Here is a 21,846-nt window from a genome sequence, read left to right on the forward strand (position 1 = left end):
GCATAATTATATTCTAAGTGTTCGTTGAGCCGTGAACACAGAACGAGTGTGTACACGTCACGAAGTAGCGCGATTTTCAACAGCCATGACCTTGCGACGTGCAAGCAGCAGAGGACGACAATCTCCCAGAGTGAGCATCGGACCAATGGCGAGGCGAGCTGGGGAAACATGGCGGACGCAGCCAATCGAAGGCCTCGGAATGACCCTCAAGTATGTGCTTTTTGAGTGCTTCTTTTTGAATGGAAGAGCCAGCTGAAGCAGGGAATTTGAATATTGAGAAATGCTCTTGCCGACGAGCCCAAGAAGCCAGCTCCCGGTCCCGATTGCGCCATCGCGGAGCTAGAATTTTTTTAAAATCGCAGTTTTTTTCACAATTTCCACAGTAATTTTCGCCACCTAGAAGGGCGCAATAAATTTTTCGAAGCACTTCTGCATGGTTTTCAGTGTGGGTATTTTGGAATCGGATAGAAAAAGGGCTCCAGATACTGAAAATCTGATTTTCAGAAAATAAGACTTTTTTGCCATTTTTCGTTATACGAAAGCTTAAAGGGGGGACACTGCTCTTAAAAATATTTTTCATATCTCGATCGATTTTGATGACACTCCCCGAGTTTATGTACATTTGTGTGCTGATTTCAAATATGTAATTATTTTTCTAGTATACTGTGTAGTTTTTAAAATACAAAATATTTCATGTGCCCATTGGGGAGCACGATTTTTTCTAAGCTGAGAGAGTTACGAAGTAAATCAGCATATCACAATAATATAGAATCAGAACTGAGTGCAATGCAACAAAAACAGATGTTCTAAACCCATTGGAACAAAAGTTATTGTATGTTGAACATTCACCATTAACTCTTTCGTTACCACGCCTATTCAAATCGATCACCGGTGATCGACGAAAAAAGCTGCCGATTTCGACGCGTTAAAAATTTTTCCCGTTCATGCTGCAGCATCTCGCGTTTAGTTCTGGGACTGCTCTTCTACAATCCGTTTAAATTTTCCCGCTCTGACGACGTTGCGATTTTTGACGAAGTTTTTCGAGAACGAATGCGCATGTGTTACTGGAAAAGGGGGCGTGGCTGCCACACTCGAGAAAAAAATGCGCAGCTCATGTTTGTGCTCCATTATTATCAACATTTTGGTATTAAACGATTCCTAAGAAGTCAATTATCAAATTGTGTCGTCAGTTTTGCGAGGTAATAAATTTTGGCTTTGATAAATACATGAAAACGACACCTGCTACTCACTAGCGAGCTTTGCTTCCGAGTTTGCGCAATATTATTCAAATACAGCTCGTTTCTGAAGGTCCGTCGCGTCTCTAACTTGTTGATCTGGCCTTTTTAGCCAGTTTGCAGCAGTTTTGGTTTCGTTTCTCTTTATCTACGCGAGAGGGGCGCATCGGGCGTTAGCGTCGGCGCGCGCGGCAATCTCTCGGCCGCTCCCATGGCGTTGTCAACCCGCGGGGCTGCGTCGCGGGAAATACGTTCCGCTGGAAAGCGTGCTCAACGCGCTCACGAATTTAGTGAAGCTGAGTCGAGCTATGAGTCCGAAGACGACACCAGCTCATCTTCAAGCGCTGACAGCGACGATGCTTCGAGCCAGCCCGGGCCATCCTCAGCTGTGTACCGATAAGTTTCGTTTTCGGCCTTGAGCGGTCTCGTCCGTCGGAAGCGCTTATCTGCCGATCTCGGTGCACGACCTTTGAGATGTTCTGGTTATCTGCACGATACGCACAGCGCTTGGACAGGATGTGCTGCCGCCGGCAGCCAGAAAGCTTCATTTCACCAAGAAGGCCGCCCGGCGCGCATCTCGGCCGGGCACACCGGAGCAGCGCAAAACGTTTCACGACGGCGCGCGATTTTTTTTACTGTTTTTTACAGCAGAGGTCATCAGGACCATCCGCGAAAATACCAACAAATATGCTTGGATGCATATCTTGGGCCTTCTGACGTATGCCGAAAAAGATGCCGACGTATGCCGACGTATGCCAAAAAAAGCGCAGCACCACCCCAAAAAGATGCCGAAAAGGAAAAACTGCCGCAAGTGCTATGAGGAACGCAAAGTTGAAAAAAAAAAAAAAAAACGAACGTTCTTTGTGAAACCTGTGGCGTCTACCTGTGCTTCACCGCATGGCGCGAGCGGTGAAGCAGTTTTCGGTCTGCAGTGTTTTTGATCTGTGTGAAAAATGGCTTTATGCAGATTGTTTATTTTTCTTTTAGAATATTCCTAGATCATTTCCCTTCAAAATGTATATTTTGAATTTTGTTTGTTTGTAATATTTTTGTAGATATTGTGTTTTGTTTGTACTGTTTTTCTCAAGTTCCTGCAAAAGTGGTAGATTTCAGATTTTTTATAAGTTTTGTAACATCTTCTTTGTTTTGAAACTTGTATTATATATAAAGAGCAATTCATTATGCACAATTTGGTGTGCTGCAATGTTACCTAGAGCATTATTTATACTAGCAATAAATTTCTTCCTCAGACCTATAAAAAATGGCCATTTTCATGCGGTAACGAAAGAGTTAAGTCAATTTTAAGCTGGGATTTCACTCGTGAATGTTCAACATATAACTTTTGTTCCAATGGGTTTAGAACGTCCATTTTTGTTGCATTGCACTCAGTTCTGATTACATATTATTGTGGTATGCTGATTTACATCATAACTCTCTCAGGTTAGAAAAAATCGTGTTCCCCAATGGGAACATGAAATATTTTGTATTTTAAAAACTACACATTATACTAGAAGAATAATTGCAGATTTGAAAACACACAAATGTACATAAACTCAGGGAGTTTTATCAAAATCGATCCAGAAACAAAAAACAATTTTTTAGGTGCCATGTCCCCCCTTAAGCTTCAGTTGGAACCAACACAGTTACACGGGTCCAAACATGATCTTACTGAAATCCTGAATATCGCATTCATCAGATGATTCGAACCTGAATGGCAAGATTTTACTTGTCTGACTTTGTAAGGAGAACTTTACAGCTGTGGTGCCCATCTTGGCAGCACTTAGGGAACAGCGCTTGCATAGAAAAAATGCACGTGTCACAAACTTGCCTTTTTCTTTGGTGGAGCACCGCATGGATCAAGCTCGCTTGTGCAAAGCTCGCCCGATGTCTCATACGGCCTCAGCGTCAAGTTGAGCGCAGGGTTGCCTGGAACGGTTGGTGCTGATTCCAGACCCGGCACGTACTCGCACTCAGGCTTCCCATCCTGTGGACCTTTCGACATTCTACCTCGAGTGTGCCGTGGCTGCGGGAGAAATACCACTCAGTCAAACGGCAAACAGGTTTCACCTTGAGGACTGCAAACATGAGACACCTACCGTAAAAACCGGAATATAGGTCGACCCCCCAATCTTCGAATCTTCAAAAAAGAAATTTTAAAAAATCGCAAAGTATCGCGGTGCACCCTTACCTTGATAAATACGCGACACAACCAGCTGCATTGTGGTGACATTTCTTTTTATTTGGTCACTGATATGTAGTTAAATGCCAGAAGGCCACAAAGTGCTGTCACTCAGACTCGTCCGAACTTGAGTCAGACGACGCCTGCTTGTCACTAGTAACGTCCCAGAGTCCATCATCGTCCGTTCCATCCAATGCGTTGCTGATGCAGCATTTGTGAAAAGACTTGAGCACCATCTCTTCCGGGAGAGACTTCCACGCTGACGACACCCAGCCACAAGCGGTCGCGAGAGGTGGACGTCGTAGGCGGCCAGCAAGGGTCTTGGGATTGTCGCCCAGCATCCACTCATTGTAGAGCTCGCGCATGCGATCTTTAAAGGGTTTGTTGAGCACTACGTCCAGTGGCTGGAGGATTGATGTTAGTCCCCCAGGGATCACAAGATCCGTCTTGCCATCGGACAGGGCTCCCTTTACATCGGCCGTGAGGCGGCCTCGAAATGAGTCGAGGACCAACATGCTCGGTCGCTGAAAAAGTGCACCGGGTCGCCGATTCCACACGAGCCGGATCCATTCGAGCATGAGGGACTCATTCATGAACCCTTTTTCGTTTGCTCTCATGATCACATCCCGAGGAAAGTCTTCCTTTCAGTAGCCCTTTTCTCTTGAAAATGATATAAGGGGGCAGCTTTCCATCGGCTGTGCACGCGAGCATCACTGTAAATTGCAAATGCTCGTTGCCCGTTGTCAAGACCTTCACTTGCTTTGATCCTTTAGCAGTCACAGTCGTGTTCGAGGGCATATCAAACCAGATCGGAGTTTCGTCAGCGTTGCCCATGTGTCCCATCATGTAGCAACGCTGTCGACGAAGCTGTATGACGAAGCGCTGATACTCGACCAGCTTGTGATAGAAATCTTCGGGCAGTTTTTGGCACACAGAAGTACGCCGCCGCAGCGCAAAGCCCTTCTACTTCATAAATCGGCGCACCCACGATGGCGAGCCCTTGAATTGCGCCCTCGTGAGCCCCGAGTCGCGCGCTATCTCGAGAGCTTTCACGCGGATGCACTCCGCTGTCATGGGTAGCGACCTTGCACGCAGCTCCCGGACGAACTCTGCGAGTAGCGTTTCCAGTTCGGGTTGCACTGCAGTCCGCCCACGAAACGAAGTTTTTCTTTGGTTGCTGCAGGATGTGATGCGCTGCTTTTGGCTCCTCCAGTATCGGGCACTTTTCTCCGATGCACCGAATTCCCGTTGTGCCGCCAGGTTGTCGTGTGCTTCGGCACACTCGATAACTTTTTCTTAAAGCCTATCGTAAACTGCCGTCGGCTACCACTCATTTCTGAAGGAAACAGAAAAATAAAAACAGCGGATAACCTAAGCACCCACACTTGACAGAAGAAAAAGCAAAATGGCGTTGCCCAACAGTGCTGCCAGCCCGCCGCTGCTGATGCTCACGATGGCAATGGAGGCTTCTGACTTCAGCTGCCCACTGTTGCAAGACTTCCACATATTTTTTTCCGCCAATGACCGGTATATAAGACAAGGGTCTACTTCTCATCGCGTTTTAAAAAAAAAAATTCCACCTATACAGTGGAACCTCGTTAATGCGTACCTGCTGGGAACACCGCATAACTACGCACTTAACGGTAGTACGCATTAACCACCAAGTAAAAATTTGCATCTCCTCGTGTACGCCATCGGCGCCAGCAAAGAAATAAATACAGTGCCACAGCAAATACTGCCTAAAGAACCCATTGCAAAGCCTTTTCTTTCTCTTTGCCAAAGTGGAAAAAGATTCTGGTACTCTTGCACGACCGTCCGATAGCGCGCGGTGGCGACACCAAGGAGCATTTCGGAACTATTACAGGGTCCGGTATATGCAGTGACCGACATAGCGACAGAACGGACAGTGTGTGCTTTCCGCGATATATGTGCGTGCGTCTGTACCGCGATCTGCTCCTAAACGAAAACTCATGCAGTTCAAGTGAAATGCGGTACGGCTGCGTGGAGCCGATCGTCTCCTGGCTAGTTGCGTGCAGCGCATCGCCTTCTCGGATCACACCGTCACTACCGGGCCGCTTGCTGTACCGCACGCATGCATTTGTCGTGGGAGTGTTCTTCGTACCCACTTCGCTCCAGACCGTGCACAGATGCGGCGAGTAGCTCGTTCGGTTAACGCGGCGATGACGAACTTCCTGCAAACGATGCGCACTTTGCGACGCTCTAGCGGTCCTGGCAGTGGACGGAAGCGCGTTTGGGTGGTCGCCCAATAAAAGCGTGCAGTATGGTTACAACAGCACTACGCTTGCTGTGCCGTACGCTTGCATTTAGCGTGATAGCGTCAATGCAAAGAGGTTTCGCGTTGCCCACGACCAGCAACGCACAACTCCGCAACAGCGAGCTGCTTTCGTTTTTACAAAGCGGAGCGCGCTTGAACACGGCCCCGCACAACGACGCGGCAGGGATCGGCGGCCCAGCGCGTGCAGGTTGTCCCCTATTATTAAAGGCGTGCAGTATGCTTAAAGTAGTGCTGCACCGCACGTGTGCCCGAGCAGATATTTGAAGATACCTATTGTGATAAGGTTGCCAGCGATAAGTCATGCTGGCGCGTTCGTCGGTGGCCGCCGCCTCACCTTCGTTCTTTCCCGATGCTTACCCGCAAAGGCGTCGACGCTATCGCGTGGAAATCAAAATCAGTAGACTCTTTTAGCAAGTTACAGAAATACGGTACGCAAGTACGGTAGCGTTCCTCCTTTCCCGCTGTTTGTGATTTGGCCGCTCAACCACCGGGAAAGGAGGAGCGGTACCGTATTGTAGAGCTGTGCACGGGCCGTATTTCCGAGCCCGAGCCCGGCCCGGGCCCGCTGACTTTGTCGAAGGCCCGCCCGAGCCCGACGGCAAAGGGCTGCGAGCCTGCCCGGCCCGACCCGACGTACGAAAACACGATCCCGAGCCCGGCCCGGCTTTTTGAAGGTTCGCTGCGAAAACAAAACATCGTTTTCCGGTAATTTGGCATTTTATTGAGCATATCAAATATGATCAAACAACACACGACGAACAGTCTCTATTACACAGATTACAAACTGTCGTGCAAAAACAGCAAGCAGTCCAACGATTCCGGCTTCAACGTTAAGTGCGGCGCTTTCGCATTATGTAGCACGCCGAACTGAAGTTACGTTCGCTGCTTGCACTTGTCGCCGGAATTGCTAATATATTTTTTTGCCAGCCTGGCAGGCTTGGGATATCTGCTGCTTGTTTTTTCAGAAGATTAAAACTTCAGATGGACAGGAGGGCGATTCCATAGAGAGATAATCGTAGAGCTCATCTTTTGTAACTGCTACATTCTCACCACTGTCGCTCCACTCGCTGAACAGCTGCATTGGAAAGGAAAAGCGGTAAAAGGCGGTGGCGGAAAAGGCGCAGTATGCGTGCTGGAAAACAATTCCTGCTCATTCTCTATATTTCGGGCTTGAGTTGGGCTTTGAGCCGGGCCCGCTAAAACTCCAAGTAGCCCGAGCCCGGCCCGGGCCCGAGGTGAAAATACGTCGGCCCGCCCGAGCCCGGCCCGGGGGGCCGGGTCGGGCTCGGGCTTTCAGGCTACCCGGAGCCCGTGCACACCTCTACCGTACTGCCTTACCGTATTTGCGTACCGTATTTCCGTAACTTGCTAAAAGACTCCAGTGATCGACCAATATACGCATTTCTCGAAAAGACGGAAAACCTTTGGCGGCACATTATGGCATCCGGAAGTTCAGCGGCGCAGCAAAAGATTACGCCACAAAAAGTTCACGGTATGCAGGGTACGCACTAACCGGTAGGCGTAGGACGAAGCACTACAGCTTAAGCGATCAGCGAATGCATTAGACTCTATGAGATTCGGTCGGGGATTCGCCGCAACTACGTTTTAACCGTTAGTACGCTTAAAGCGGGTGCGCATTAACAAGGTTCGACTGTATTCCGGTTTTTACGTCAAGTCCCTTGAGTGCATTGAATATGAGAGCCAAGTGTGTTTGGGTGTGACGACTTACTTTAACGTCCGTATCTTGTGACCTGACATCATTATGACATCGTAAATTTGTTATGCAATGATGTTATTGCATAACATGACTATTTCACGTAACAAACAGTAAACAGAGGTCTATCATGATGCACAAATGACGTCATCACGCAACGAAATGATGCCAGATTTTTCACTTCATGGAACGTACAGCGGAACTCCTTTATAAGAGACACTGATGAGACAGACAATTGGGTATAAAAGCCACCAGGGTGACTACATCAAAATAAGGGTCGATCAAAAAATGAGAACATGGTAATTTGCTTATGAGAGATAAGAACTGCACCCTGGTGTGTCTCTCTTATGAAGGGGTTCAGCTGTACAACGCTTTCGCAATTAAAAAAGAAGGAACAAAGACTGAAGTGCAAGACTTTGTCAGTGAACACATGTGCAATCACGCAGATTATCCCTGGGATGTTCGAGATGGCGTCATGCTACCAGTGAGTGGCACCGCCTTATCTTTGCCTCGGTGCCTTTGATGAGAATGAAGGCGCCAGCAGATTTACAAAAAGAAACACAGGAGGTGACATGACGATTACACAGGCTCTTATTTTCGGAAGGTGGTTTTCAAGAAGAGGGGAACAGAAACTCTTCAGAGGCAATTTCCTGTGCAGCGAAGTCCTGTAACTTCACATGAAAAATGATGACACATTTTTAGACAAATAATTCATAAATTTTAACTCTGTATGGCACCTCTCGTGATGTCAGTGCCAGGTGATTCACAAAAGAAAACCTGTCAGGATGAGGATAATGCCAACAAGAAGACACGGTTTGAATTTAACCCTTTTAGACGCCACCTATGAAGAACTGTCTGTAAGTGAGTCAAATTTAGACAGCCTTATTTCAAGGCACTCGATATTCTATTACAACAAAAATACTGTCATAATACAGTAGAACCCCGCTGATACGTTTTTGAAGGGACCGTAGGAAATAAACGTAAGAGACGGGAAACGTAAGAGCCGAAAAACAGGAAAAACGGCAAAATATTTAGTGGTACAGAATTTTATTTCAATTCTTACGAGCAGCACGAAAATTGGCGCGCTCAGCCGCGATCTAGTCGATGGATAGAAACACGGAGCTTAGGACGGCCTCATCCACAGAAATGTAATCAACGTATGTGATTTTTTAAACACCAACAGCTGTAGGCATGAAAGAACTAAGCACACGCAATCACGACCGGCGCGGCGAGTCCGACTGCGAACCGCACGCACGACCATGCGAGCTCCAACCAGCTCGAACTCCTCCCGTTCTCCGACAAATGATGATGATGAGTCTACGACAACGCGATGGCAGAAGTGAATGCCAATCTCGAAGGCCTTGCTTTCGCAAGCAATTACGTCATACACGCCATGTTTGTGCAATACAAATCTCAAAGGCTATGCTTTTGTCAATAGTAAATGCCAATCTCGAAGGCCTTGCTTTCGCGAGCAGTTACGTCATAGACGCCATCTTTGCAATTTGAATCTCGAAGGCCATGCTTTTGTTTGCATCAATTGAAAGATTCTGTTGCTTGCGCCTCTCATGCGGCTAATATTACGGTCAAACGAGGCCAAGCTGCGTGAAAATGCACCATGGCCGCTCTCTTTGGTAGTCACTCGGTCGGCTCCGAGCGCTCTTCGCGACGTATCATACGGGAACGGTCCGACAGTTACGATGTAACAGCGGGGTTCCCAATACATTGTATCCTATGGGAGCTATGCCGGGACCGGCGGAAAACGACGTAACAGCCGGGAAAACGCAGCAGTGAGGAACGTAACAGCGGGGTTCCACTGTACTTCGATTTATATGCTCCTTAATCTTGATTAAATTGCGAATAAATATCTATTCATCCAGAAGTTATTCACATTCTGTTTTTGAATAAATATAGTCATATTTCAGGCTAGAAATAAGGTGCACATTCGTTTTCTGTTATGCCGATTTTGAGCAAAGAAAAATTATGCTTTTGACAAGGCCCGCTGAAAGTGATATGTCGAACGACTAGTCAAACGTGGTAGTGCCTTCAGCAAACTGATCATATGCAACAGTGCACTGCAAAATGAAGTTGAAAGAATACACAACTACAGTAGAACCCCGCTGATACGTTTTTGAAGGGACCGTAGGAAATAAACGTAACAGACGGGAAACGTAAGAGCCGAAAAACAGGAAAAACGGCAAAATATTTAGTGGTACAGAATTTTATTTCAATTCTTACGAGCAGCACGAAACTTGGCGCGCTCAGCCGCGATCTAGCTCGATGGATAGAAACGCGGAGCTTAGGACGGCCTCATCCACAGAAATGTAATCAACGTATGTGATCTTTTTAACACCAACAGCTGTAAGCATGAAAGAACTAAGCCCACGCAATCACGACCAGCGCGGCGAGTCCGACCGCGAACCGCGCGCACGACCATGCGAGCTCCAACCAGCTCGAACCGCTCGAGCTCCTCCCGTCCTCCGACAAATAACGATGATGATGAGTCTACGCCAACGTGATGGCAGAAGTGAATGCCAATCTCGAAGGCCTTGCTTTCACAAGCAATTACGTCATAGACGCCATGTTTGTGCAATACAAATCTCAAAGGCTGTGCTTTTGTCAATAGTAAATGCCAATCTCGAAGGCCTTGCTTTCGCGAGCAATTACGTCATAGACGCCATCTTTGCAACGCGAATCTCGAAGGCCATGCTTTTGTTTGCATCAATTGAAAGATCCTGTTGCTTGCGCCTCTCATGCGGCTAATATTACGGTAAAACCAGGCCAAGCTGCGTGAAAACGCACCATGGCCGCTCTCTTCGGTAGTCACTCGGTCGGCTCCGAGCGCACTTCGCGACGTATCATACGGGAACGGTCCGACAGTTACGACGTAACAGCGGGGTTCCCAATACATTGTATCCTATGGGAGCTATGCCGGGACCGGCGGAAAACGACGTAACAGCCGGGAAAACGCACGAGTGAGGAACGTAACAGCGGGGTTCTACTGTATTAAACCGGAGGTTTAATTTATCCAACCCTCACTGTATCGTGCCCTTTCGTAGCCACTAGTCGATACAATTGACATGTACAAGTAGTGTACACAATTGTGTACAAAGAGTATCAAAGGGTTAAGGAGCAGGAAAGGAATCCTAGGTAGAGGTTTTTCTGCAAAACAAGGTCCTTTAGTTTCACAAAGAAATCAAAGATGTGCTTTTTACAGATTAGGTACGCTGTAGTGAAGTTAGTCATATGACTGCCATTGAAACGTGACCACTGTAACCACTGAGCTACCGCAGCGGCAGCCCCCAGAGTTCCTTCTAGGAATATAATGCAAGAACAACAGTGATGTGGGCGAGTTGGTTTACGTTCACGGTGAAGATGAGTAGCATGGAGCACAGAAGTGCGGCAGTACAGGCAAGAAAGGACTGTGGAAGCGAAAAAGTGACGAACACGAGCGCCGACCAGCAGTGCTAGTAGTCTGCGTGTGCGGTTAGTCACTTTTTCGCTTCCTGTCCTTCTTTGCCTGAACTACCGCACTTCTGTGCTTTGCGCTGCTTATCTTCACCATGAACTTACGTGAGACTATGACAGCTACTTTCGAAGCTGTGACCTTAACCTCAGCAGCACAGCGACATAGCGGCTCAGCTACAGCAGCAGCGAATCAGTATGACTGACACTGCGTGCTTGTCGTGGTAAGGACGCATCTCGAGAAGAGAAAAGCAGGGAGAGGAGAGAGAGAGAAAGCCTACCTTGACCTGGTCGGGCTTTCCGTCGCGGCAGCATTTGGGGCACTCCCAGCTGTTGGGCAGGTCGTCGCTGACGTTGCCCTGCAGTCCCACCAGATGTGGGTTGCGCTCGGCCAGGCATGCTGGGTGCACAATCTCCCAGCACTGGGAGCACTCCATGAGCGATGAGCAGGCCTCCTGGTCCGAGCCAGGCTGTGGGGCGCCCTTCTCCCAGCCGTCCCGCCCGCACAGCATGCAGCACGCTGTGTGCGGAAGTACGGGCTGCGCAAGAGAGACACGTGCAAACGCGTAAATTACACAACTTCGTTCATGGCCCAGCTATCTCATGTCAAAAACAGTAAATGCAGCCCTATCACGAAGCATAAAACGTAGGTGACAAAGCAATATTGTCACGTGGTTGTGAGAGTGAAGAAAACGAACGCAGCCGGTAAAGATGAAATGCTTTATTGGGTGAAATTGTGAACAGAAAAGAAGTACCGCTCAAAGTATAGCAACAGTGGCGAGCACAGGCGTCAGTAATCTGCTCATCGGCGAAATGCGTCCACTTTTATACATCAGTGATCGAAACTTCAGAGTTATCGCTAGTGCTTGTGTGAGCTCCCAAATAAACTTGACTACTTGCATCCTGCACGTAATCTTAACAGAACAATCTGAAAGAATTGCGAAGCTTCCCAAACATTGCAGCGCAGCCTGCACCAAGCAGCGCTAACAGTTTTTAGTGAGTGAAACTCGAATACATCACAAGAAATATCGGCGCCTGTTAATGTTTTAATTGAATGTTATTGTTATTGTATTTGGTGCATTAGCGCTGCAGTTACTACTTTACGAATCCTGGACTAATTAGACACTGCCAACAAACAAGTGGCTGCCTGCAAATTTAGCTCACTGCTTCATGCCTGCAATGGCACAATCCTTTTGTGCCGACTGCAACATTTTTTTTGGTCCATTACTACATACTGGTAAAAGCAACTATGAAGAATGCTTACACTGTGGAATCGCTAATGCCCATCTGACTTTATTCACAGTTGTGCAGAATGGAGCATATAACTTTTTCATTTATACATCACATGTACATAAATTGAAAATTACGCTTGGCTCTGTTCTAAATTAATTTTTAGAGTAGAATTTCTGTTTACAAAAATCATTTGAAAAAAGACCTGCTGCTCAAGATCCTTGCGTACCTTTGCAACAGCCTGTAATTTTAATGGTTTTGCATTGGATCACTGCACCCCCACAGATCTTTCTCTGTAAACAAACCTACCACAGAACATAGTTTCCCAGTCCACTTAGCTTCTGTTTAACGAGATTCTGCTGCATTATTTGTCTAACACTCCTGATAACGCAAGAAAATGGCTGTGCTTCTATCACAGTGACATTTCGAAAAGTTTAGCGAACTACTACAGCACATGCTAATATTGTCAAGGCAAGTGGACGAATGGATTTGGGTGGTGCCATATTGGGCTATTAACATTGCCGTTATGCATCTAACTAAACCAAAAGTGCTACAGTTGGTGCACACGTATGAAAACAGTTGGGTTGATGCTTTCGACATTTCATGACCTTGTTAATGTCACATCATGACAAAAAAAAAATACGAAAACACTCGTTTAACAGCCAGTGGTGGTGGCCATGTGTCGAATGTAAGATAGCCTATAAAAGAGGCGAAAGGGAGCGTACTCACAGCCATGCACTGGCGGCTGATGCAGGACTGCTTCATGCGGCCGGGCCCGCCAAACTTCTTCATGTCCTTGCAGAAGTGGCAGTCACCGCAGTCGGCACGCAGGCAGGCCTCGCACTTCTTGCAGCGCGTGCGCCGCCGCCGGGCCCCATTCTTGTCCTTGTCCGAGCCCCGTCCCCCCTTGGACGATCCCTTGCCTCCCAGCGGGGGTAGACCCACTCGCGGCTTGCTCTTCTTCTGCACCACAACAGAGGAAACGGTTGGCAAAGGTTTTTACACACAATCTGCCATTGTGCCGAGATGGCTACCGTGTAAATGGTGTGACTGACATTACTATTACCTTGCTCTCAGACCAGAACAGCACCGGTTTGTCAGTGATTGCAAGCACTGGGTCATCGTGCTTGTGCTCCTTTACCAGGCGCTGCAAGAGTGGGAAAAGGTAGCGACAAATATAACAGGTTGACCTGGGCACAAGCACAGAATATCTCATAGAACACATCATTCAGAGAGATGAATTTGCACAAGTGAGCGAGACAAAGCTCATCCTGCTGGGCACTCCAATCAGAGCAAGCAAGCAAGTACACTTCTCCACAGTGCTCATTAAAAACTGCAAAAAGGCAATGGTAAATCTGAAGACGAGCACTTTTCTGAGTGCCACAGACTATCGTGTTCAGAGAAGTATGAGCAGCACATATGGCTTTGGATATGTATTTCAGGGCTTTGGAAATGCAATTCAGGGCTAAGTAATGCTTATACTTTCGTTTCCACGATCTTCAGTTCATGTGCCGTAGGTGCAATTTAAACTTGAACATCAGAGCCAGCATTACCGTAAGCAGACAGATTTGTAGAGATATGATGCAGTTGTCTCGATTTGCACACACCAGTTCTACTGAATGTCTTGATGTCGCATATCAATCTGTGAGAATTGTACATGTACAAGCCTAGCCATACATAAGGTTATAAGTAGACTCTCAGTAAACGGAAATCTCTTAAATGGAATAGCTGCTCAAATGGAACTGCCTCTTACATGATTTGTTTCGGGCTTGTATTCTGCAGCCCTGTTCATCTCTCGGTAAACAGAACTCCTATTTAAACTAAACATATTTTCCTAGTCCCTTCACGTTCTGTTTAACGAGAGTCTACTGTATATGTAAGGTTGACACAGTTGTTGCCTGTGACCTCTCCCTGTAATGCCTTGCTGGACAGAAATCTTTGTTTACACAGAAGTTGGTAATTACAGCTGAGCTTTTCCAAACACAGGCTGCATAAAAAAGAAAAAAGAAAATAAAAAAGAAAGAAGAAAAAAGGAAAAGGTTTTACTGGTTGTGCTAAAGAAATTCGTACCTTTGCATCAGCAAGCAGCGCATCAGGATCCCTCACCAAGTCAGGGACAAACTTCTTGTTGGGTGGCAGCTTCTGAAGCCAGCGGATTATCATCTGTATGAAACAGTAGCATAAAGAAAAATTCAACAAGCACTTACGATGGCTGCCTAGCTAGCTTCCGGTCATGCTGACTGTCCAGCTCGAGCGCAGTGGAGTGACTAGCGATACAAATATCGTCTACACGCAAAGCAGTGACTTCCTGAATAAACTGATGTTTTAGTGTACTTTTTTCACGACCACGGTCAAGCTTGCAGCAAGAACAAAAGTTGCACTATGAGGCAAGTGCAACTGAGAACTGACATACGTCTGCTGATGCAATGCACAGTGACATGTGCTGAACTGCACTGCATGCAGACATTTGTGCAACTAGGTACAGTAGAACTCCGCTGTTACGTTCCTCACTGCTGCGTTTTCCCGGCTGTTACGTCGTTTTCCGCCGGTCCCGGCATAGCTCCCATAAGATACAATGTATTGGGAACCCCGCTGTTACGTCGTAACTGTCGGACCGTTCCCGTATGATACGTCGCGAAGTGCGCTCGGAGCCGACCGAGTGACTGCCGAAGAGAGTGGCCATGGTGCATTTTCACGCAGCTTGGCCTGGTTTGACCGTAATATTAGCCGCATGAGAGGCGCAAGCAACAAGATCTTTCAATTGATGCAAACAAAAGCATGGCCTTCGAGATTTGCATTACAAAGATGGCGTCTATGACGTAATTGCTTGCGAAAGCAGGGCCTTCGAGATTCGCATTTACTATTGACAAAAGCATAGCCTTTGAGATTTGTATTGCACAAACATGGCGTCTATGACGTAATTGCTTGCGAAAGCAAGGCCTCCGAGATTGGCATTTACTTCTGCCATCGCGTTGGCGTAGACTCATCATCATCATTATTTGTTGGAGGACGGGAGGAGTTCGAGCTGGTTGGAGCTCGCATGGTCGTGCGCGCGGTTCGCGGTCGGACTCGCCGCGCTGGTCGTGATTGCGTGTGCTTAGTTCTTTCATGCCTACAGCTGTTGGTGTTAAAAAAATCACATACGTTGATTACATTTCTGTGGATGAGGCCGTCCCCAGCTCCGCGTTTCTATCCATCGACTAGATCGCGGCTGAACGCGCCAACTTTCGTGCTGCTCGTAAGCACTGAAATAAAATTCTGTACCACTAAATATTTTGTCGTTTTTCCTGTTTTTTGTCTCTTACGTTTCCCGTCTCTTATGTTTATTTCCTACGGTCCCTTCAAAAACGTATCAGCGAGGTTCTACTGTATATCCTGTATTTACACCACATAGGCAAATTTTGCTCAACATTTTTTCTATTGTACTTGATTGTCTGTTACAGCCAGGTGAACCGTAGTTGCACTGATAACATAGGCAGACCAAACTTAATAAGGGGAGACGCGGGTCTTGGAACGGTCAAAAATGGTCAAAAAATCGATTTTTCGCAAAGCTTATTTTCGAGGCGTTTGTACTTCTGAGCACCTACTCTCAAATTGCTAACGCTAAATTCGGTCGGGAAACGCGATAAAATCGGCTTTCAAAGCACCCCGGCAGCACTAAAATGTCCCCAAAAGGACGAAATTTGTTCGAACTTCCCGCGCGCGCCATGAGCGTTGCAGCGGGCCGAGCGCCGCCATCTTGGGCTAGATTTGAAGCTGTTTTCTTTGTGCACATTTTGCGCCATCTCAAAATGGCGTCGCTCAAGCAGAACGGCCGCCGTCGCGGGTTTTCTGAAGGTCGTTTCCAGGCCACTGATTGGCTCTCACGCGGCGCGCTTTTCAAGCGCGCCTTTCCGAGTCTCCCATTGGCTGGCGCGACCGACACGTCATTTTTTTTTTCTTTGTGTTTGGTTCTCCGCCGTGGCTGTCCGTTTGTGTGCGCCTGCTTTTGCGATCGTGCGTGTTTCTCGACGGACCGTGTCTCTACTTTGTGCCGGTAGTTTTTCCACGCGATCGAGATGCCTGGAGACTCTCGTCTGAAACCATCGACGCAACGAGCTTTTGGAAGCCGTAAAAAACGGGCTTGGAACAAGAAGGCGCCGGCTACAAGTGCACCGTCGGCAGCGGAGTTGGAGTCGCGGCCGGACCCTTTGGACCTGCCGGGAACTTCAACTGACGACACCGTGGGACCAAGTTCGACTAGCGAAACACTTCGGGGTGATGCCGCGTACTACTCAACGGCGGAGCAGGCGCAGCGAGTTGAGAGATCGGCGCAAACGAAGACCGTTCTGTCTGGAAAGTCGGCTACCCAGCGCAAGTTCGACCTTCTTGGAGTAAGCGCGGAGGACCGGTGACGCCGGGACCGATTTTTTGCTCGTCGATATGAAAGTTTTGAATAACTTTTTTGCACAAGCGAAGTGCGACAAATGCGACGCAAAAAGTCTCAGCGTGAGGAAGGCAACGGACAAGGAGTACGGCCTTGCGGTAAAGCTTATTTTTTCTTGCAGCAGTTGTGATTTCGAGAAGAAGCAATTTTCTTCTCCGAGAGTGAGCGGAACTGCCACCATCACTCCCTTCGAAGTCAACATGAGGGCCATGAAGGGGATACAGATGATAGGCAAAGGTGTTACTGCCCTTTCGGACTTTTGTGCGTGTATGAACCTTTCGCACCGAGGCTTGCACCACAAGACGTTTCAGGGACACCTAAAAAGTTTAGTGAAAGCCTGCGAAAACACAGCGACTGAAAGTGAAGCTGCTAGTGTGGCAGTAATAAAAGAGCTGTATACAGACTTCCTGAACCCCATAGGGAACATCGATGTTGTGTTCGACGGCTCATGGATGACGCGAGGTCGGAGCTCACACATAGGTGTGGGCTGCATCATTGAGCTCTACACTGGCCTTGTAATTGACCATGTTGTTTACTCAAACTTTTGTCTCGGCTGTGCCCTGGGACCACAGCCGCAAGACGAAGGGTACACCGACTGGCTGGCAACCCACGAGTGCCAACGAAACATCGAATGCAACTCTGGCCGCATGGAAGTAGAGGCTGCGCTGACCATGTTTCAGAGGTCCTGGGCCAAGCATGGTCTGCGCTACACGACTGTGCTCTCTGATGGAGACAGCCGCACTTTTCATGCCTTGTCCGAAGCCGAGGTGTACGGCTTTATCCAAATAGACAAAAAGGACTGCATCAACCATGTCCACAAGCGAATGGGTGCAGCTTTACGGAACCTTGTGGACAAAAAGAAGGCTCAGGGTGAGTCTCTTGGGGGTAGAGGAAAGCTCACACAAGAGAAGATCAAGAAGATCGCGAATTACTACGGATATGCCCTGAGGAGCAATATCAATGACGTGCCAGCTATGAAGAGGGCAGTCGAAGCTACACTGCTGCACATGACATCGACAGATGATGCACCAAAGCACTCAAAGTGCCCCGAGGGTGCTAGCTCTTGGTGCAAGTACAATAGAGCCTTGGCCAATGGGGAGAGTCCACCTTCACACAAGAATGCCCTGCCGGCTTGTGTTGGGGCTGCTCTGGAGCCAGTCTTTGCGAGGCTCAGTGATGAGAGCCTGCTGGCACGGTGCTGTGAAGGGAAGACCCAGAACGCGAGTGAGAGTCTTCATTCGGTCATCTGGACCCAAACTTCAAAGAATGGGAACGCTTCGCTGGAAAGTGTGAAGCGAGCTGCCGCTGAGGCTGTTGCCATCTACAACCAAGGAAGAAGGGCAACCAACGAGTCCATTGCTGCAAGTTTGGGCTATATTGCTGGGGATTGCCTTGTTCGACGAAGCCTAGAAAAAGACTCTCTGCGTTTACGCAAGGCAAATGCAACTCATCTGAAGAGCACCAACACAAAAAAGACTCTTGCAAGGAGACACAAAACGGGTGCAACTGAAGATTACAGTCCTGGACTACTTTGAAGGTATTCTCTCAAGCATAGCAACCTATTACCCAGGGTAACATGCTGCCTAACATCTAGAAGGTTCTTCCTAAAGACTGAAAAGACATGAGCAGCCAGTCGCTTGAGCCTCATACCCCATGGCTTTTCCAGAACCCCCCAGCCGCTTGTCATGGTGGGGTTTTGATCATGCTTTGCACATTGGAAAATTTTTTTAGATATGATTCCTTGGGTGGAACAAGACACTTTCTGTTTTGTTTTGAAGGGAAACAGATGGGGAACATGTGAATAAAATTTATGGTTAAAGGTTCCTTTTAGAAATTTATACAGTGCGTGTCAATCTTCAAACGCGATTTTCTCAGCTTCACATTTTTTGCCAACTTGACCAGCCTTACGGATCTTTTCATTATGTTTTTGTAAGGTAATTTTGATAAATTTTATACCGTTGAATTCGTAAGAAATAGGACTGTGGAGCTATGCTATTTTTTTGTGGCTAAGATGAACATATGAAATTTTGTGAACAATAATGTGAGCTAATTGCATTTCAAGATTACACAATGTCAATACAATTGAAAGTTCTTATATGATGATATATCTCAGTGACAATATAAATAGCATAGCTCCACATGGCAGGTCTTTGGCTACAGCTGCATCTTAAACAGAACCTAAAAATACTGAGGGAAAGTGTCTTAATGACCCGTAAGAAATTACCTAATTAGATTTCACTTATGCTCTCACAATTTGATAACTAATTGAAGTACATGAAAACTAATTATATTTTTGAAAACAGGAGGAAGAAATACATATACACACCCAATTTCATTACAATATCTCCAATAATAAAACTTTTCGTTTCGAGACCAGTGTCTCCCCTTAAGGGGGGAGGTGGCATTGAAAAAAAACTTTTTTGTTTGTTGACCTAGAGCAATGAAATTTTGCATGCATACTAATAAGTGTCTTGTATAGGGAAATGTGCAGTTTCATCATGATACCTTGAGTAGTTCTCAAGTTACATCATGCTACATGGTCCAATTATATGGTCTGCTTGTGGAAAGCCTAGCGCTGTAACAAAACATGCCAGGAAGCTGCAAATGGTGTTGATCTTTACTCAAAAGAAGACTACAGGGTATGACACTCTCAGAATTGTTCAGTAAATTCTCTTTTTTTTTTAGAGATCATCATGGCTGCTGACACACATTGTCAGAAACAGTGTCTGGACAAATCATCATCTAGAAAAATAACTGGGCCATAAACAAGAAATTGAAGAATGTCATACCCACAAGCAGTGTTCAGGGATTCAGGAAAAAGAAACAGAATCAAAATCGGTCCAGTCATTCCCGTGCTACTCTTTCCACGAGCAATGCACAATGTCCAAAACACACTTGTGAGAAAAAGCCTATCAAAGTTTTCGAAGTTGTTTACATTTGTTAGAAGGCACCAGCACTGTAGTCCTTGGTGTTCTTGTGTAGAGGCAACCTTTTGCGTCTCTGCCCTTTCACTTCATGCATGTGCGATGACTTCCTTGCTCGCTGAGCGTCTTTTTAGCAGCCCTGTGGAGGGTAAGGGCCCCAGGTTGCACACCCATTGCAGCACAAATCTTGGTGTAAGCTTGAAAGTTGCCTGCATTGTACCTCGCAACTGCCTCATGGACTGCTACTTCCACAGTGAAGTGGGAGGCATGCTGCTGCTTAGAAATTAGTGACCAAATCACCGAGTGAAGGCTTTCAGCGGCATTTTGTGTCTTGTTGCCACTGCAACGAGCCTGCAGTTGAGGGTCAGACAGGCGTTGGTACACTGGCCGCAACGCTTCAACAACTTTGTTGGGCAGGTTATACGTGTGTGGAAGTTGTGGCTTCCCCTCTGCCTCTGCTGCACGGTGCCTGCACCAGCTGCGGGCACCGGAAGGACAGAGCTCTTGAGGTTCTGCATCTGTCGATGAAACATTATGAAAGGTGGCCATCACTGCTTTCTTCATATATCTTCGACGTCCGTGTTGCTTCGCAGTGCTAGGCCATAATAGCTGGTGAGCCTTTTGATCAAGTCCTGCGTCAGGCCAATGTTGTCACGGATAGCCATGCCATAACAACAAGTCAGTCTTTTAATCAGGTCTTCAGTCAGGCTGCCCCATCCTCCTAGTCTATCCTTCTTGCTTCTTGACACATGTGTTGGAGAGCTGTACCCATCCTCTCTTTGACATGATTTATACAGTCTTCTTTAGCCAGTGGAATAAATCTGTATGTTCTTTCTTCAGAGTGAGGGAAGTATCACTGTCTTCATCACAAACAATGCATGCGTACCGGAGGTCATTCTTTCCAGTGACCTTCTGAATAAAATTAAGGTGGGGGACGTGGCATTTTCCTTCGTAGGTTTTGATGAAAATTGGCACAGTTATTGCAAACATTTCTGGGATCAAATATCTGAGCAGTTTATTCAATAACGCGAGTTGGTCAGATATAAATTCAACTCCCTGCTTCACACGCGCCACGCTCATTTGCAAACCCCGCCTGTGATGCGTTTCATCATCCACTCGGTCGCGGAAACGGTAATTTGCGAGGCATTCGTTATTTTCGAAGATTCATCAGAGCTAGCGGCGATACCAAGCACGAATCCAAACGTGCCTAAATTGCGTCACCAGCGCTTTCTTTCAAGTCGATGTACTCGGCCGCGGGGTCCGGGAAGTCGGCGCACGATATGCTGGCTGGCGGCATTTGGTGACAATGCACAATGCTCCTAGCCGCAGCGACGAAACATCGGCGCACATAACGTACTTGGTCTCGCATTTTGCGGCGCCGACGCGCGAAATTGCTAGCCGCTGTTCCGAGCGGTCAATGCGCGACGAGCTTGGCCGGGAGGTCCGCTGCCGATTCGTAAAATGTCCATCCGCACTTTCGAGGAGCCAGCGGACGATGCGATTTGCTGCTTGTGACGAAGCACAGTGCGGCTTGTCCGCTAGCGCGATGTCCTTGCCCGCAAAGTTCGGATTCGTCTCGTAAACCAGCGCCGTGAGCGGAGTTAGGCCTAGCCACGACTCCGAGCAGTAAGCTCGGTCGCGGTGTGCGTGGCCGCGATGCCCGATGTTTCAAAGCAAGTCATGTTCGATCGCGAGTACAAAGAGTAGTAGCGCGAAGTTATTTGTCTCGGAGTAAAAAGTGCTGACAAGCTGAACTTCTACCCGAGACGCGCATCTGCGATGTTCGCGACGAGCGCGGCACGCTATCGTCTATCGTACACTGATGACTGCGCTTCTGCTTGCAGCTGTCAAACTACAGGGTAATCATATTCTAAATTATCGTCGACCCATGCACACAGGACGAGTGAACGCGTCACTAAGTAGCGCGATTTTCGACAGTCGTAACATCAGGTAACATCGCGACGCGTAAGCAGCAGATGGCTGTCCTCTTGGAGCGAGCATCGGACCAATGACGAGGCGTGCTGGAGCAACATGGCGGACGCGGCCAATCGGAGGCCTCGAAACGACCTTCAGAGATTTGCTTTTTGTGCGCTTGTTTTCAAAGGGAGGAGCCAGCTGAGGCGGGGAATTTGAAAACGAAGAAATGCTCTTTACGGCGAGCTCAAAATGGCGGCGCCCGGTTGTGCCGTTGCGGAGCAAGACTTTTTTGAAAACCACCGTTTTTTTGCGATCTCCACAATAATTTTTGCCAACTCAGCACGTGCAACAAATTTTTTAAAGCACTTCTAGGTGGTTTTCAGCGAAGATATTTTGGAATCAGATAGAAAAAGGGCTACAGAAACTGAAAGTGTGATTTTCAAAAAATCGATTTTTTTGCCAT

At 47.4% G+C, this 21,846-nt stretch overlaps 1 protein-coding gene across 3 annotated transcripts in view; it reads right to left on the minus strand.

Annotated features, from left to right (window-relative positions):
* LOC119389762 (lysine-specific demethylase 2B) overlaps positions 1-21,846 on the minus strand; it is a 58,129-nt gene that overhangs the window by 12,799 nt on the left and 23,484 nt on the right. For all 3 annotated transcript variants that reach the window (XM_037657141.2, XM_037657140.2, XM_037657142.2), the window contains exons 12-16: positions 14,187-14,279; positions 13,183-13,263; positions 12,846-13,079; positions 11,168-11,425; positions 3,064-3,258 (exon numbers count right to left, since the gene is read on the minus strand). In XM_037657141.2, coding sequence (XP_037513069.1) covers positions 3,064-3,258; positions 11,168-11,425; positions 12,846-13,079; positions 13,183-13,263; positions 14,187-14,279 — 861 coding nt within the window. The remainder of the gene's footprint in view (positions 1-3,063; positions 3,259-11,167; positions 11,426-12,845; positions 13,080-13,182; positions 13,264-14,186; positions 14,280-21,846) is intronic.

Source organism: Rhipicephalus sanguineus, chromosome 4 (assembly GCF_013339695.2).
Source record: "Rhipicephalus sanguineus isolate Rsan-2018 chromosome 4, BIME_Rsan_1.4, whole genome shotgun sequence".
Classification (NCBI taxonomy): domain Eukaryota; kingdom Metazoa; phylum Arthropoda; class Arachnida; order Ixodida; family Ixodidae; genus Rhipicephalus; species Rhipicephalus sanguineus.